We start from the raw sequence: 17,608 nt of genomic DNA, 5'->3' as shown, positions 1-17,608 counted from the left end.
GGGCACCAAAACCACCTGGGCACTGGGACATGTGGGCACCTGGACAAGTGGGCACTTAGGGGTTGAGATACCTGGGCACCTGGTGAGGAGGGCACCGGGATAACTGGACTGTTACGACCTTATAAGGTCTAGAGGTTATAAAGGAGTAACATATATTTCAAAACCAAACCAGTGTAGTGGTCAACAAAAGAGTGTACAATTTATTAATAGGATCAACTTAAATTCACAAGGGATAAACAAACAGGGAAAGCGCAAACGTCAGGGTGGCCAAAGCCAGATTAACCCTACCTGAAAAGAAAACAGCCTAATCTACACCGAAACAAAAAGTACAATCTAAACTCCCTAACTAAGAAAAACGGGGACAAAAGGGGGAACAACATAAATGGCGGCAAACCCCTACCAGCTTCCCTGTTCAAAGGCACCCAGGAAAAGGTATTGGAAATATAATTAAGTAGTCTCCTATCTAAGAATGGTTTAGATTACTTTGACTTAGTCTGAATCTAGTTAAGTAAAGACCTATCTAGGAATGCTTAGAATGACTCTAACAGACAGTTAGAAAAAGGGTCTCAGCATGTGGTGTTACAATGGTGTTAGACTTGTGGGCTGTTCTTTCCAGGCTTTTATACTGGCTGGTTGATTTGAGGAATGGGGTCCAGGTGTGTCAATCTTCACGCCACTCCTTCAATCTCCACTGCCAGTGCCACTCCCACCTTCATTCATCATGCAGCACTGAAACCACTGACAGAGGGTTAAACACACACCCACTATGGCCTTATAGGGCCGTAACATGGACACTAGGACGAGTGGGCACTAGGGACATGTGGACACTTGGATGAGTGGGCACCTGAAATTAAGATTGTGTTTTTTAACTTTACATAGCATGCTGCTTTGTTGTTGGTAATTGATATTCAAACCACTGTTCTTTAAACCCCCAAACACAACACAACAACGAGGTCAAAGGTACAATATAAGAGTGTATTTGCCAAAATAGTACTGAGGTCAAAAGTACATTGTAACAGAGTACAAGTGCAATATAAAAAAGCAACAACTGGAATGATGGCCGGTGGAAGCCAGAGAGCATTGGAGAGCATTTACAAACGTGCCATCAGGAGGACCAACACAGCGTGGAAACATGCAGCTGTGCCTCCTGGTGAAACTGCTCCATAATGAAGCAAGCCTATTCCCCATCCAGCTCAAGCTTCTCTCAGAAGACAAGCTACGTCGCTATGAGCGCAAGCAAACTAGACTTTTTCAGGTCAAGTAGGCTACTATATTTTTTCTATCATTTTAGAATGTACCGTTTAGCTATGTTTAAAAAACATAGCTTTGGTATTTTACCATTTTCCCAATTTGTTCTATTTTTATATGATGGTACTTCTTAAATTGTACTTTGAAACTCTGTTGTAATTTACTTTTGACCTCAGTACTATTTTGGCAAATAAACTCTTATATTGTACTTTTGACCTCTTTGTTGTGTTGTGTTTGGGGGTTTAAGGAACAGTGAGTTGAATATCACTTACCAACAACAAAGTAGCATGCTATGTAAAGTTAAAAAACGCTTTTACACAAATCCTAATTCAGTTGCCGACATGTCCTTAGTGCCGAGATGATTTTGGTGCCCAGTTGTCCCGGTGCCCACCTCTCCAGGTGCCCACTTGTGCAGGTGCCCAGTTATCTACACCCCTGAGGGCCCACTCGTCCAGGTGCCCCCATGTCCCTAGTGCCCAGATGGTTTTGGTGCCCAGTTTCCCTGGTGCCCACCTCTCCAGGTGCCAACTCATCCAGGTGCCCAGTGATCTCCACCCCTAAATGCCCACTCGTCCAGGTGCCCCCATGTCCCTAGTGCCCAGATGGTTTTGGTGCCCACCTGTCCTGTTACCGTTCTGTTATGTTAAACCTATCGTCACACTACAGCTACATTGTAGCCTAGGTGCGTAGTCTTTGAGACAAAAAAAAAGGAGTCATCCTTACATTTCTTTTTGTGGTGTGTGAGTCTTTCACCACTTTAGCTCCACAGCCACACCCAGTGGTGTAAACTAACTAGTACATTTACTCAAGTACTGTATATAAGTACAATTTTTAGGTATGTTTTACTTTACTTGAGTATTTCCAATTTTCTGTACTTTTACTTCTACTCCACCACATCTCAGAGGCAAGTATTGTACTTTTAATCCAACAATTATTTGAAAACTTTAGTTACTAGTTACTTTGTAGATTTGTACTATTATTACAAAACATACATTAACCACTTAATTTTGGCCATTTGAAAATAGCCGATATACAAGCTCACAATGCGTCGCGATGCGACACATTGTGAGCTTGTAGATCAGCTATTTTCACGAGATTTGTATACATTAGAAAACTTGAAATGGGACAGGATACCTGTTGTTCGAATCTTTTCACAGAAAGGTTTTACTTTAGGAAGGTTTTGGTTTTAATGACTATTGGCAGCTATGCAGAGTGAATACAGGAACGGTCACCACCAACACCTACTCGGCCCCAGTCAAATCCGGCGACCTCGGCACCCCCATAAGTAAAGATTTGTGTTCAATACTTCAGAAGAATTCTACATTTTTCAAGATTGTTCAACATCTTTCAAAGAAAATACAGCTATTTGTAAAATAGCCGATCTACAAGCTCACAACCCGTTTTACTGAATATTTTATGGCAGGGCAACGCACAATACAGAAACATAACAGAAGAAAAATAAAACAAAATATTGTATTGCACATTCTAGGCCGAGTTAGTATTGGTGCGGAGCGTTCCTGTTACCTACAGTACAGAGTAGAATTCACACAAAAAAAAGGTTTCACTATTTACGGTCAAATAGTTGAACTGACACAGCACTGATTATGTTCCACATCACAGTAATTACGGGGGACTAAACATGACCCTTCGATTAACTCTAACCATTCAAATAAAACATGGATGTGTGTTTAAAAACATGAGCCATAACATTTATCTTTCACAGGACACATTTCCTACTTACTGATCACTTTAACCGTGTACGTCTTGTTCTGCAGTCGACCGTTTACCTCCACAGAATATACTCCACTGTCTTTAATGTTCATGTTGTTGATGATCAACCGTCGAGTTTCTTTATTCAAGTCTGTACGGTCTCTATATGTCCCATAGTAATCCACATCAGGACCAAAGCCTGTATCCCATTCTGCTACCTTGTTGAGGCCATGTTTCCACAGGATGCCAGTGATGGGTTCAGTAACAGAGGTATCTGGAAGCAATTCAAGGATTCCTCCCAACGGTCTGTATGTCACATCTTGTTGGTCTGTGTGGAGAAAATTATTTCAGTCAAGTTGAATAGTTAAAGCAGTCAGTATGAGATACAGTAGAATGAGAGCTTTAGAAGCACACATAAGTAGCTACATCAGATTAAAACTAAACTAAAATAAACAAAACCTCAATAACCTCTACAGTAGCCTATATAATATGTATGTTTTAATGTGTTTGGATGTTTGAATTCAATCAGTGTTTTCTAGCTAAGCTTTCAAAAGGGTCAGCAAGTTGGAACCATAGAGTTAAAAATAAGTTTGGAACATTTAAGTAATGAATCAGGTGTCTGTGTTTTTTTTAGAAGTCTGCCTCTGCACCCAGAATCACAGTTACTGTATAGCAGGTGTAAGGTAATCCTGGAAACTCATAATGAAATATCGGTATAATTTGATTTGACCATGACATTAATAGGTTATCGAATATTGGCAAAAATGTCAATATCGTGCATTCTTAGAAAATGCTAAATGGCAGAAAATCTAGTTGGGGAAAGGGGCGTGGCCTATATGGGGAGTTGCGTCATGAATGAAATGAATCCAGGTGGATCCAAGGAATACAGTTCAAGAGTTATAGAACAAAACGTGTAGCGGCAGGTAGAGAGAGCGCCACCATGGGGCCAATTTGAAAGATTTGGGGTGGAGTGTCTTCCACTGCAAATGAAAAGTCGGTCCAGCAGTTTGTAGAACAGCTACACACACACGCACGCACGCACGCAGGCACACACGCCAAGAGGGGAGCTTGTGTCAAATAGCCAAACTGTACTCAAAACAACCACGGCAATTTGGGAATGTCACCCAAGGGCTTTATACACACAGTGACAAAAAGTCCAGTGAAAACTATCTATAACCTATAGTTAATGCCTCAGAATTGACCTTGCTGTTACAAATAAAAATGATGTTGCTTTTTGGTCTTGTAACATTCACATTCTGTGTGACATTCTGTCTCATGACGCAAACAGTTCCAAATGATATACAGTATACACATACTACTCCAGGCTGCTTAATAAAATAAGCGTAATGCTTAAGACTTCATGTGCCCATTTCTCAGTGCCTTCTTTCTTTTAGTAGGCTACCCACTGCAGAGTCTTCTCGAGGTCCCTCTCTGCTTTAGTGCCCACTCTGGGCAGGTGCCCAGTGTTCTCCTCAGCCCACTTAGTATTAGTGCCCACTTCACCGTGAGGTGGACATAGTTAAATGGTTAGAGAGGCCGTCTGGTAAGCAGAAGGTGACCAGTTAGCCTCCCGACCTCGGTCTGTGTGTCGAAGTGTCCCTAACCAAGACAGCGACCCCCCTCTCCCTCCCCTTAGCTCTCATCATGGCCATCTGAGCAGCCATCAGCTGGGTGAAGCTGAATCTGAATTCCATCCAGGATTAAAAAGATCTCCCTTTCCTTTCACATGTATTTCACTCCTGGACCCTACTTCTTCATGTAAATCACAACAAGGTTTATTTATGTCAGGAAAAAAGCTATTATTTAAGATAAGTTTTACAAATAATTTAGCACATTGGTCTTCAAACAGGGGGTCCGTGGCCTCTATAGGGGGTCCTCAGAGTTACTATAGGGGGCTGGCAAACATGCGTGTGATTTTTGAGAACTTTTTTTTAATTTTCTACATTAACCAAGCTAATAGGCTACTTGATGTATTGACGGAAATACATATAACTATAAGCCAGGGCCAGGGGTGATTCTATATATACATTATTTTGTTTTGATTGTACAACTGTTCCACGTTTGCTTTGGCAATGTAAACATGTTTTCTCTTGCCAATAAAACCCCTTTGAATTGAATTGTTGAATTGATTCTTCTGGGATCAGATTCATCAGACCATTAGAAAGTGACATGCATGCATACAATGCCTTGCAAGTGTGTTCAACCCTCGTGATAAATCAGTGCATAACAATTAATAAATTCATACTTTTGTAATATATAATTTACAATAGGCTACACGGTAACAGCTAAGGTGGGCACCAAAACATTCTGGGCACTAGGTAAAACTGAGCACCTTGGAAGAGTGGTTACTATGGAAATGTGGGCACCCGGAAGAGTGGGCACTTTAGGGGGGAGAAAAGTAAGCACTAGGGAAATCTGGGCACCAGGAAGACTGGGCACTGGGAAAACTGGACACTAGGAAGAGTGGGCACTTTGGGTGGAAAAAACTGAGCACCAGGAAGAGTAGGCACCGGGAAAACTGGGCACTAGGGAAATGTAAGTACCAGGAAGAGTGGGCACCTGAAGTCTTTTGTGTCTGCATTCTAGTGTGACTGTCTGTCACACACTCAGTAGACCACTGTAGTATCATAACATGGCATGCTGCTTTGTTGTTGTTGGGAAGGTTGTTGTTCTAGGTGACCATTAGCACGTTTGATCACAGCATTTGTATATGCAAGTGCATTGAAAGAATGAGCATGAATGGAACAACCACAAACTACTGAACCATTGTCTTTACATAATGTGTGAAGCCAATGCAAAGACGTCATGTCACACAACACTGTTTCCACATGAGAGCTGCTCTTACCATTTCAGCTCCCAAACTGCAGGAATACCTCCGTGCACACGCACGACCATTCATGCGCATCCACACACGCACGCACGCACGCACGCACTCACGCACGCACGCACGCACACACACACACACACACACACACACACACACACACACACAGTCCTATTTACATACAGGCATTTTGCTCATGTTTTCTGATTATTGGTTAGGTGAGCATCATCTAGGCAAGGTTAAACAATTATTTTAACAGTGAACTACTGAGCATGTGACAGTACACCTGGTGCCCACTTTTCCCGGTGCCCAGATTTCACTAGTGGCCACTCTTCTTCCCACCAAAGTGCTGCCCACTCTTCCTAGTGCCCAGTTTACCCACTGCCCGATCAACACACACACACACACACACACACACACACACACACACACACACACACAGAGATAGAGGTGACGGGCCATAGGCTAATAAACATATGCTTTTCATTAAAAAAAAAAAAAAATCATCAGCTTTTCATGGTTTTCAAGACTACACAGTAGGCTAGAATCCTCTGTTTACAAATGAAACTCTCAAAGTAAAATTATCACGTTAAGAAAAACAAACTCACTTTAAGAAGAACTCAAACACACAAACTCATCATGTTTTCCTACAGACATAGAGGGTCAGGGTCAGGGTGTGTCCCATAGAGTTATATATCCTACAGTAAATGTTTTAAAGTGTCTTCTCCTACCTGATGATGTCAGGATGAGTCCAGCTGCTGACAACAGACAGATGAACCATGAAGCTCTGAGGAGAAGAACCTTCATGATGATGATCTATAACTAATCACCAATACAGAAAACAACCCTCAAACATTCACATGCGACTAGACGCGATAATGGAGGAGAGAGATTCAGGATTCTTTTCCGTCTCTTTGTCTCATTAGACCTGCCTCTTCCTTTGGGTTGAAACTTGAAACTGAAAGTAAACTTTAATAACACTAATTATGTTGTTTAGAAGAACAGTGAAATATGGTTCATTTCAGAGGATTTCGGTGACAGATGTAGTGTACTTTGTTAGAACTCACTAAAACAAAACATAATGGAAGACATATTTTGACAAGCAGTTCAAAACTGACTTCAGAACAGTTCCACTTCCACACAAATCACACCAAATGAGCTGGATATGCAGTAGTGTGTAGACACTGGGTTGAGGCACCAGGGGGCGCAGTTCTTCAACATTTAGAGCAGAATAGTCCTTTATGGTATCGTTTTCGCTCGATCATCATCATCGGTTATCAAGAGGTTATAGTACAACTTACTTCCATCACTAACTATCCATTAATCACCATCTAATAATCTAAATACACCAAACTAATATATGATCCAAAACAACCAAGGTTTCTGCTTTGGTGCACAAAAAAGAGACACCTCTGGTCCGCAAAAACACAGTGTATTATAAGTGATATTTTTTACATTAGCCTATATATTTTTTTTAGCTCTATATTCTGATAGTAATCATTCTCTTTGTGTCATCATCAATTTCAATTTCACTTATTTATCCTGTATCCTATGTGTATGAGTCTTTTCTGCAGATTTTCTAAAATGTGTATCTAGACCTAATAATGTATTTTCTGTTTACTATCTGAATAGAGCTTTTACTTTTTAACAAAGAAACTTTATAATAATAATAAAAAAGAATGAAAAAAAATGTAATGGTGGGCATGGCCCAAACAGTGACATCACAAAGTTCACTGTCAAATCCTCAGGTTTTGCTCCTAGGAGTTATTCAAAGTGTCCATTTGGTTACGTTTGTACATTCTTGGGAGTTTAATATGGAAGTCCATTGGTCAAAAAACAAACAAAAAAAATACCACAAAGAAATTAATAATGATAAACAATGATACAATACTTTTTATTTCATTGTGTTTATTTCATTGTCAAATTGCATTTATTTCATTTTGGTATTTATTATTACATTTTTGGACCAATGGAATTCCAAAGTTTAACTAACTAAGCACTTTAATGTGTTGTTAGTTGACAGATGTAAGTTACTCTGGATACAGACCATAGCTGCCTAATGTTATTGTCTACAGTCTACCGTCTATTTATTGAGTCAGAAGAATTCCATGAAACATTGCATTTAAAATACAAAGCACTTTATTTAAGAAGGAGGAATAATAAACATTACAACCATAACGGTTTCACCCACATTTCCCAAAGTACTGTGTTTGCTCAGAAAGAAGAGAGTAGCCCATACCACCCACATCAAACAGTTAACAGGCAGGTCTGCCTGCCTGTTAACAAGACTGCTGTATAGACGAATCCACAGAACGGCAATCATAACTGCAGTGTCAAGCGGCTGCAGCTCCACACCGCGACACCGCAGCTACAGGCAGCGTGTCTTTGGATTCGTCTATACAGGTGACTTAGTGACTTATACGTATTGATGCAGAGTGCAACTTCATCAGAGTCATTGCTTGTTTGCCTGTCAAAATGTTAATGTATTACATGTAAACTTAATCACTGTGATTGATGCATTATTTGGTCGTCATACGAAATGCAACAAGTGTGCACCATGCACATACATAATGTGCAAAGTGTGATTGTTAACAGTTATCACCAGTTAATCAAGTGTTGTGTTTTTGCTGCCTAAACAAACCACACTGTCTATTCAGTGTCAGTAAACGCTATCCATCCTGTAAAGCCATAATAAAAGTAAAATAGGGAGGGGGAAAGAACGCAAATGGACATATCGTTGCAGAAACCTCTTATCTCCCTATTTTGACTTGTGTTTTTTCGTAATTGAATGCCCTACTTAATATCTGGAATACTTGATCATACCACAGCATCACACAAAAGTATCAAAAGTAGCAGATCTTTTGAGCTTGTAGATCTGCTATTTTTGAATTTGAATCCTGAAAAGTAACAGTTTTGGACATATGAGGTTTCCACCCGACAGAGACATGTTGTTAAATAGAATAAAATAAAGTAATACAATTGCATGTACACACTACACAGCTGTAGATTGTGACCCAGAGTCTACAGGATTCAGTTGCACACAGGAGGGTTGAATCTCTGAGCTTGTTGAGGAGCTTGGAGGACTCTGTACTCAGTGAACAGCATTCTTCATGTATCCTCAGCTCCAAATTGATGGCGTATTAAAACACTAACCGTGTCCTTAAAGCAAAATTATGAACCACGCTAAGCAATAATAGTTGGTGGTTTGTATTAATGTGATGATTGGTACAATAGTTAGCACTTCTGTACAATGAAAATGTTTGAGTTTGTCTCATATTTACTGCTAATTAGCACTGTTTAACTTCACAAAGCAGAACACTAAGCTGCAGTTCCATCAGTGCATGCAGGAACATCACTTCTCACAGATCCAGTTCTCATCTTGTGAACATAACTTATTAGCCCATTTTCCATCACTGTGCTGGTATACTGCACAGTTCCAGTTAAGATAGTTACCAGGCCGTCCACTGGCCCAGTGCCTGCAGAGTAAACATCATCATGTATTTTAAGTCAACTCGGTCACTCACATACAGTGACTTTGATAGAATTACAATAGACAAAATGTCTAAAATGTCTCACTCTGTCGTCAGCAGTGCCCCATCCTCCCATGACCATTGTCCCTCAGCCTTGTTGAGACCAATCCATGACTCTTTATCCCCGTGGTTCAGTGCTCTGATACCGATATATGCGGGGATTATTGTGATTAGGGTAAGCTCAAATTTCATATCACACACACCATATACAGTAAGAACTCCTGTAACTTATTTATAAAGCAAAAAAAAAAAAAGATATCAATTTTTATGCTAATATCGGCCGATAATATCGGGAGGCCGATAAAATCGGACATCCCTAGCTTAATTGCCTAGTTTTGTGGATCAGGATGATGGATACCTGGGCACACAGATGTGAGATTTAACTGCTGAAAGGTTTAACACACAAACAGACAGACAGACAGACACACACACTAACCTGTTCTTCTGTATTATTAATAACCACCAGATCTGCTCGTTTCTCCAGACATTGATCTCTGCTTTCCTCCCAAGTTTTCTTCTCAGTAGATCTGTAATAACAGCTGCATCCAAACGTCTGCCATCCACTGGGACACGACTTGACTGAACATCAAACAGGAGTTTAATGATGGATTTTCACTGCACATGTAATCAATTCTACCAGCTATAGTAATATTAGTTCCCAACGGAAACAAGTCCGCAAGGACTTTTTTGGTCCGACCTTTTAGACAAAAGTATTATAAATGTAACTGTGTTGTTTTACATTCTTTTTGCCTAATAAAAAATCTATCAATCAATAGTGAGTCTTTATTGTATCAACTGTGTTTTCACACCTCTTTTAGAAGATGTATGTTTAACTATAGTCTTCCATAGAATCTAAATGCCTGCACATGTGATCTGAATGACAGATTTCTCTCATTCACGGCAGAGAGCTTAACTCTGACCCGTGTCTGAACATGACAGTGCAGGAGTAAAAAACAAGCTGTCCTTTACCTTGCACTGCCTGCGCTGACACTGTTAACAAAGACAGAGACACTGTGGACAGTGTTGAGTGGACATTTAGGACCCATAAAGACCAACTGTCAAGAGTCACATAAAGCGCACAGTAATTCAGTTAACTGTCACAGACATTATTTTAGTTATTTTTTACTATTTACTCTGTATAATGTTTTTCTATTGCCAAGGTCTCAGAGACTTTGACATATTAGTAGTCAGTGAGTGATGATAGTAGGGCATTTCCTGTATGTCTACGTATTAACAAAACTAAAAGAAAACATTTGTTTTTACATCATGGTTCTATGACAGTGGTAATAAACCAGCAATGATGAGGCTTAACTGATTTAAAAAAAAAATACATCCCTGAAAATAATCAAAATTTCAATAATAATACATTGATTAATATTCCTTAAAACAAGCTACCGTATGTAACCTCTCACCTGATGGCTTGCTCTTGGCTTGGCTTGGCTTGACCGGTTTAATTCACTTTCTAACAGTTTTATCTTCAGGTTGAGGTCATCATATCTCGTCTGCCACTGGTGTGTCTGCAGGGTGAGGTTGTCATTGGGCTGTAACTGATCATTGGCTGAATTACCTGCAAAGGACCAAAAGGTGACCATAAAAACACAGATGTTGCTACTCTTCATGGTGAGGTCAAGCATCTGTGTGGAAAAGCAGCCATGAGAAGAAGAAACCTCAATGTACCTGATCAGGTGTGTTTTTAATGTGAATACTGTACTGTGGTCTCAACATGTATAATAAAGTACTAGTGAACACACACACTATCAAAAGTGAAGCTAGGATTCTTGTGTGAGACACAAGTGTCATTTTATTGACACATTAAGTGCATGAATTTGACCGTTGACCATCTGATACTCACAGTCCATGACCTTGTCTACGGTTCTGGTTACAAATATAGCAAACAGCAGCGTAAGAATCACTCCACACGCTCTGACGATGTCTCTCTGGATGGTGAGTTCTCTCTGGAGGTTGAGGTCTCTCTGGAGGTTGAGTTCTCTCTGGAGGATGAGTTCTCTCTGGACAACTGGAGGATAATAGTACAATAGAGCTCAGCTTTAATATGATCACCTTCAATGTTTCATTTGAAAGAACAGAGTGAATAGTAATTCAGCCTGGGTGAATACATTATTCACACAAGTGATTTGGTGCAATGGATCTCTTCATCTTCAATTTCTGCGTAAAAAATCACATGTTCAACAATAACAACAATAAACTTTACAAATTGCAATTGTGACTTTCACAAAAATGTCACATCATGGAGGGACCTGATAGCTGAGTGGTTAGGGCTCATACCACATGGGCTCTAATGCCAGACTGCTAGTCCCCGGTTTGATTCCCAGCTGGCCAACAGTTGCTACGTCGGGGCAAAAAAAAAGCTTGCAGCAAGCTGGTATAATATGTCATTCCTTGTTTTAGTAAACAACATAAGGAATATTAGCATCATTTTGAGTGGACTGAAGGCAGACCTGTAAACTCATGAGAGCTGAGAAAGTTCTGAAATCAACCCCTTTTGGGGGGTCCGTCACATGGTTTGATAATCTACCCTTGTAAATATATATCAGCCTAAGCCTATCAGAGTAAAATATAATTTAGTTAAACAACAATTCCATCGCTAAACACCACCAGCTGCTCTGAAGTGAAAATGTACCAACCTCAAATATGAAAATGCTTTTCTGTTGCTTACTGTTGAAATGTTTAAAACCTTTCTTATCTAGATTATATTTGTAAATGTGTAGTCATGGATAAGATTTTGTATCATGTACTGATAAAAGCACCACAATTAGACAGACATCTATTCATTATGGCGTGCTTTTGGTCTTTAAAGCTACAGCCAAACGGACATCACACAGAGAGCTCAGTGGAAATGAGGTGCTTGCATCCCGTATTGAACCAATTTTTAGGTCAGTGAATATGCCACAGGAAGTAGTAAGGTCAGTGGATACGGTATGTCACAGCAGCAGTAAGTGTCTTCATCTCTATGCCAGGCTGCCTTGATAGCTACTGTCACTGGTTGCCCCTAGTTACGGACACTAGCGCTGCACGCCTAGGCCTGTCACAGGCTTAGGTACAGTGACAGCTCTGTGCACGCCCAGTCATTTTAAAATGTCTCTCTGATACTCCACTATACTCGACCACACCCATAACTGAAGCTGAAATGCATGCAAAAATACAGGCATGAGTGGGAAGAAAACAACTTTTTTTGTCATTTGTCACTACATAGCCTAACTTACACTTACATGACAAAGGGCCGCAATGGAAAAAATAAGCCATTGGTTTTTTTTGCGTTTTACCCTTTTGATAATGATGTGACAATATATGTAATTGTTTTTTTTATCAATAAAGAGGTTCAAAGTCAAAGTAAATCTTTGCCCCTGATGATGTGATGTGATTCATTCTTCAATACTAACGGATTAACAGTTAAAAAAAGGAAAAGGGAAAAGTGCTTTGAGAAAAAAGAAGTACAGTTTTATTTAATAGCATATTTGTCTAAGATTCAAAGATGTTTTTAGATGGCTGTGTCCGGTCAACTAAAGAACAGTGGAATAGCACAATTCCTTATACCTCAGACTTCCCCAAACTATTATATGTTGTTTAATAAATGTTATACATTTGTCTATATTATACAGTAACCAATCTAGGTAGCTGTTGTAGGTGATAATAATTTGATCATGCTAATATTCCATCCATTCCTTCAGTTTTTGGCTGAAGGTTAAGATAGTTACTACAATGTACAATTTAAAAACGGCAATAAATAGCCCCATCAATTTATCCAGTATAATCCTGATTTTGAGCCCTTGCATAGAACTGTTAAAGGGATAGTTCACCCCAAAATGACTTTTGTTCTATTACCCCATGGAGACTTGAATTCAAGTCTCCATGGGGTGACTAACCAATAGATTTTTTTTTTTTGGGGTGAACTATCCCTTTAAGTCTGTTCAGCTCAAAAACTATTTCTGCTAAATTAATTAATAAATAAATGGTGCATTTACTATAAAGTGGTGAATTACATTTACCCATTCACACACACACCCATACACAAAAACATACACGACAGCAGAGGAGACCATGCAAGGCAGCATGGGAGCAGCTGTAGATATGACTGTAGTGTGAGCCCGACTTTGTCTCTGACTATAGTTCTGTGCCGTGCAGTTTCGCAAACTCTGAACCCATTCAATCAGATATACAAGCTCGTAGTGCGGCACTCGGAGCTTGTAGATCTGCTATTTCTTTTTTTTAATCGTGAAAATGTGTGCAAATCTTTTGAATATATACATTTATTAAAGTGAACATATGAAACTGTCAAATGTCTCAACAAATGTCTTCAATTTTCTGAAAAAAATATTGTTGCTATTAGGCCTGTCACAATTATTACATAATCATCTAATCGTAATTATTTCAGATAATCACTGTAATGTTTGCATAATCGTCAAAATAGTTTCCATGATGAAAAATACATTTTGAAATATAAAAAAATCAGAAATAGCAGATCTACAAGCTCTTCACATTGTAAGCTTGTAGATCAACTATTCCCACTATTTTAAAATATTTTAAGTATAAAATTATTAAATATGTTACTAATTTCTTTGCATATATTCAAGTTAAAATCTTAGAAAAAATCGTGTCCTCGCAACTGATTACTTTTATGAATTTTAACTCTGTCTTTGAGAAATTTCAGTCGGGTTTTAGGACAATGCACAGCACAGAGACGGCACTTTTAAAAGTGACTAATGATCTTTTAATTAATGCGGACTCTGGTGACTGTACAATTTTATTCCTTTTAGACCTTAGCTCTGCTTTTGATACTGTCGATCACTCAATTTTAATCAAACGCCTGAAAGACATAGTCGGCATAAATGAGGTAGCCTTGGAGTGGTTCCGCTCATACCTAACAGACAGGAGTTTCTCAGTTGTGATTGGGGAGGCCTCCTCATCACAGGCTCCTTTTAAATGCGGTGTTCCACAAGGCTCGATTTTGGGACCCCTCCTGTTCACAATCTACATGCTGCCAATTGGCAACATCATTCGTCACCATGGCATCCATTTTCATAGCTACGCAGATGATACACAGCTGTACATACCGTTAAAAACTGGTGTCACAGGAAACATACCCCGCCTGCTTGAATGTCTATCGGACATCAAAAAATGGATGTCCCAGAACTTTCTACAACTCAATGACACAAAATCGGAAATCATTTTATTCGGCCCCCCAAATTCAACCCACTCCTTCCACTCTGAACTTGGCACGTTAGCTCCAAATATCACCCTCACTGCCCGTAACCTAGGTGTAATTTTTGACCCAGCCATATCATTTCACACACAAGTCACAAGAGTAGTCCAATCCTGCTACTACCAGATTAGGAATATTGCCAAGATTAAATCATTCATCTCCACTGCAGACCTGGAAACCGTCATACATGCCTTTATTTCATCCCGTCTAGATTACTGTAACTCTCTCTACTCAGGTATCAACAAAAAAACATTATCCCGTCTCCAGATGGTGCAAAACTCTGCAGCCAGGTTACTCACCAATACTAAGAAAAGAGAACATATCACACCCATCCTGGCTGCCCTACATTGGCTGCCTGTGAGCTACAGAATAGATTTTAAGATTTTATTGATCACTTTTAAAGCCCTACATGGACTGGCCCCCAGTTACATTGTGGACTTACTAAAACCCCATGAGCCAGTTCGCCAGCTTAGATCCTCAGATTGGGCCCTCCTGGATCCTCCCACAACGCACTTTGTCACACGGGGGGACCGGGCTTTTTCGGCCCGGGCACCGGTGCTCTGGAATGCCCTACCCTTGGACCTGAAGTTGGCAGAGTCAGTTTCCTCTTTTAAATCGCTTTTGAAAACACATCTGTATATAAAGTGTTTTTCCTAAGGATTGTTTTATGGACTGACCTTAAAATGCCGTTTTTTGCTTTGTTTATGTTTTTCTTTGTTTTCTTATTTTATTCTTTCTCTTGCTGATGTTTGCGGTTTTTAATCTTGTATGTAAAGCACTTTGTAACTTTGTTTGGAAAAGCGCTATACAAATAAAATTCATTCATTCATTCATTCATTCATTCAAGTTATGTGTCACATCTGCCCTGTCCAATGTTTAATTACGAAGCCTAAAAGCCAAAGAGAAATGTCATTTTAATTCACAGAAAACACAGTTAAAATGTTAATTTCAATTATTTGTATGACAGTTAATCGTCAACTTAAATTTTGTAATCGTGACAGCCCTAGTTGCTATATCAGTGCTGCTCAAACTTTTTCATGTCAAAACATGTTTTTGGCCGCCGATCCCCATCAAAATATGTTGTTCCAGGGACCTCCCAGAAGATTTTTCAAAAATAGCAGACCTACAAGCACTCGGTGCCGCGCTATGAGCTTGTAGATCTGCCAAAGTATAAAGATAATGGTTATAGCTAAAATCTAAAATGACAAGGATGCGTTCCAGGATTGAATGGGTTAAATAGAACTCCAACACACATGACAACAAGGTTCTGAGTGAAAGCCATCAAACCTCAGAATAGTCAAGTACAGCAGTTCTTCTCACAGCAGCACAGAGGAGAAGAGATGCATTTGTAAAGCACTCTTCTTCAACAAACTGACAGCTGTCAACAGTTCAGCACTAATTTAACGAGTGACTGTGTGAAGCTTGCAGTTCATCCATCACTTGTGGAGTCAGGCATGTGTACTAATAAGAGTCAACCAGTGTCCGAGCACCTGTGAATGAATCCTATGTGAATTGCATTGTTTATGTCTACATCATTTCTCTCATTTCCATAAATATCTCTCTTGCCAAAGCATATTTGCTGTCCACCCTGCTCTTGTTCAATACAAAGGCTAGGTTAGGTTGTTTTGTTTTATCCTCCACCTGAAAGTCTGGTTTTAGCAAGAAAGAAAGAAAATGTTCAACTCAAAAGTCCTCAGAGTATGATGGGTGCTGACCCAAAAAGAACAAAAATACCACATGAAGTGGACACATATCTGAGACACGTGTTGGTGTGAACTAGTGTGAACCAGCTACAGTAGGTTAAACGGTCAAAATTCTTAGGGTTTATCTATTAATATTATCATACTCTTTAACTAACATATTAAGTTATTTACACTTGTGCTTGACTGTGTCCACAGGGACTGGGGTCCCTTATCTTCCACATTGAAGGTGAAAACCCAACAATCAAAAACGTGTGTCAGCTGCTGCTATAAATAAAAAATAAATACAAATTAAAAGCAAAGGTAGGAACATGAACAGAGAAAATAAGATAGCTTAATTCTTGTTTGAAAATTGGGAAACTTATAATTTACATGTCAGAGTGGCTGGTTAGTCTTTGTAAATTAAGACCCAAAGAGGACATCTACATGATGACATTGGCGGGTGGTTGGTGCTAATCTTGTTCTCCGACTGCTGCAGGCTACCTATTAAATAAAGGCTCACAAAAGCCCCCAAAACAACTGATGAATTAAAATAAATGTCACATCATGAAATGAAAGGGTATTGTCATTCATTCAACATGGTGGCATGTCTCCTGTAGCCAGAACTACTACTTTAACCCATCTGGACCTGAGGCCGATTTTAAAAACAGCTTCTAAATCCTAACCTTAAAGTTTTCAGAAACTTTTTAAATTTTGTATTAAAATAAAATATGTTCCTAACATCTAAAATGACACGGATGCTTTCCCGGTTTTAAATATTGTGTGACAAGCTGCTGTAGTATTGATGTGAGAAGAGAGAGAAACATTGTAAGAGTGTTACTGTGTACCTTGATCCTGTGAGCCAGAGCCGTGGTCTCTCAGACTGTCTGCTCCTTCATTCTCCACGTTCTCCTCCTCTCCTCTCTCCTCCTGCCTCTCCCTCCTGACTCCTCCACCAGACCTCACACGTGTTGATGTGCCTGTCTTGTCAGAAGTATCTGTAGACATCTTAATGAACGACACAAACAAAGTGACTCAAGTTAATTAACCATGTGAACCCTAGTGTCCCTGTTCTGGGCCTGACATAATAAGCAAACATTTGGTGAAAATAGCAGAGCTACAAGCTCACATTATATTGCAAAGCAAAACGTTGTGAGCTTGTAGATTGGTTATTTAAGTATAGGATTTAAGTGGTTAGTAAAAGCATATGTTAATAATGTGCATATCAATATTATGCATTCAGTGATCAAAAATCACTGTATTCCTAAATATTTTTTAAACATATTATTTTTAAATGTGAATTTACTCACTTTGTCATTGACCATTTGACATTGGGCTTCACTGTTGCAGAAAGGTCTCTGACACTGTCAAACCAAAGAAAGTAGTTTTAGACATA

General features: G+C 39.4%; 2 protein-coding genes across 2 annotated transcripts in view; both read right to left on the bottom strand.

Moving 5' to 3' along the window:
* The window catches only part of LOC311053438 (NACHT, LRR and PYD domains-containing protein 3-like), a 32,890-nt gene extending 26,203 nt beyond the window's left edge, over window positions 1–6,687 (bottom strand). Inside the window, exons 1-2 of the mRNA XM_084068965.1 lie at window positions 6,514–6,687; window positions 2,990–3,286 (exon numbers count right to left, since the gene is read on the bottom strand). Of these exons, the coding sequence (XP_083925091.1) occupies window positions 2,990–3,286; window positions 6,514–6,589 (373 nt within the window). The 5' untranslated portion in view covers window positions 6,590–6,687. The remainder of the gene's footprint in view (window positions 1–2,989; window positions 3,287–6,513) is intronic.
* Window positions 6,688–9,654: 2,967 nt separating this feature from the next.
* LOC311053306 (uncharacterized protein) lies at window positions 9,655–17,242 on the bottom strand (the record flags this gene model as incomplete). Its single annotated transcript, XM_084068767.1, has 4 exons — window positions 17,061–17,242; window positions 11,165–11,329; window positions 10,725–10,879; window positions 9,655–9,891 (listed from the first exon to the last, which is right to left on the bottom strand). The coding sequence occupies exons 1-4, from the start codon at window positions 17,218–17,220 to the stop codon at window positions 9,655–9,657; spliced, it is 717 nt and encodes a 238-aa protein (XP_083924893.1). The 5' UTR covers window positions 17,221–17,242.
* Between the last annotated feature and the right edge of the window lie 366 nt (window positions 17,243–17,608).

The sequence above is a fragment of the Gymnoscopelus microlampas genome, assembly GCF_963454915.1.
Source record: "Gymnoscopelus microlampas genome assembly, chromosome: 10".
Classification (NCBI taxonomy): domain Eukaryota; kingdom Metazoa; phylum Chordata; class Actinopteri; order Myctophiformes; family Myctophidae; genus Gymnoscopelus; species Gymnoscopelus microlampas.
This window is presented reverse-complemented; position numbering and strand designations above follow the sequence as displayed.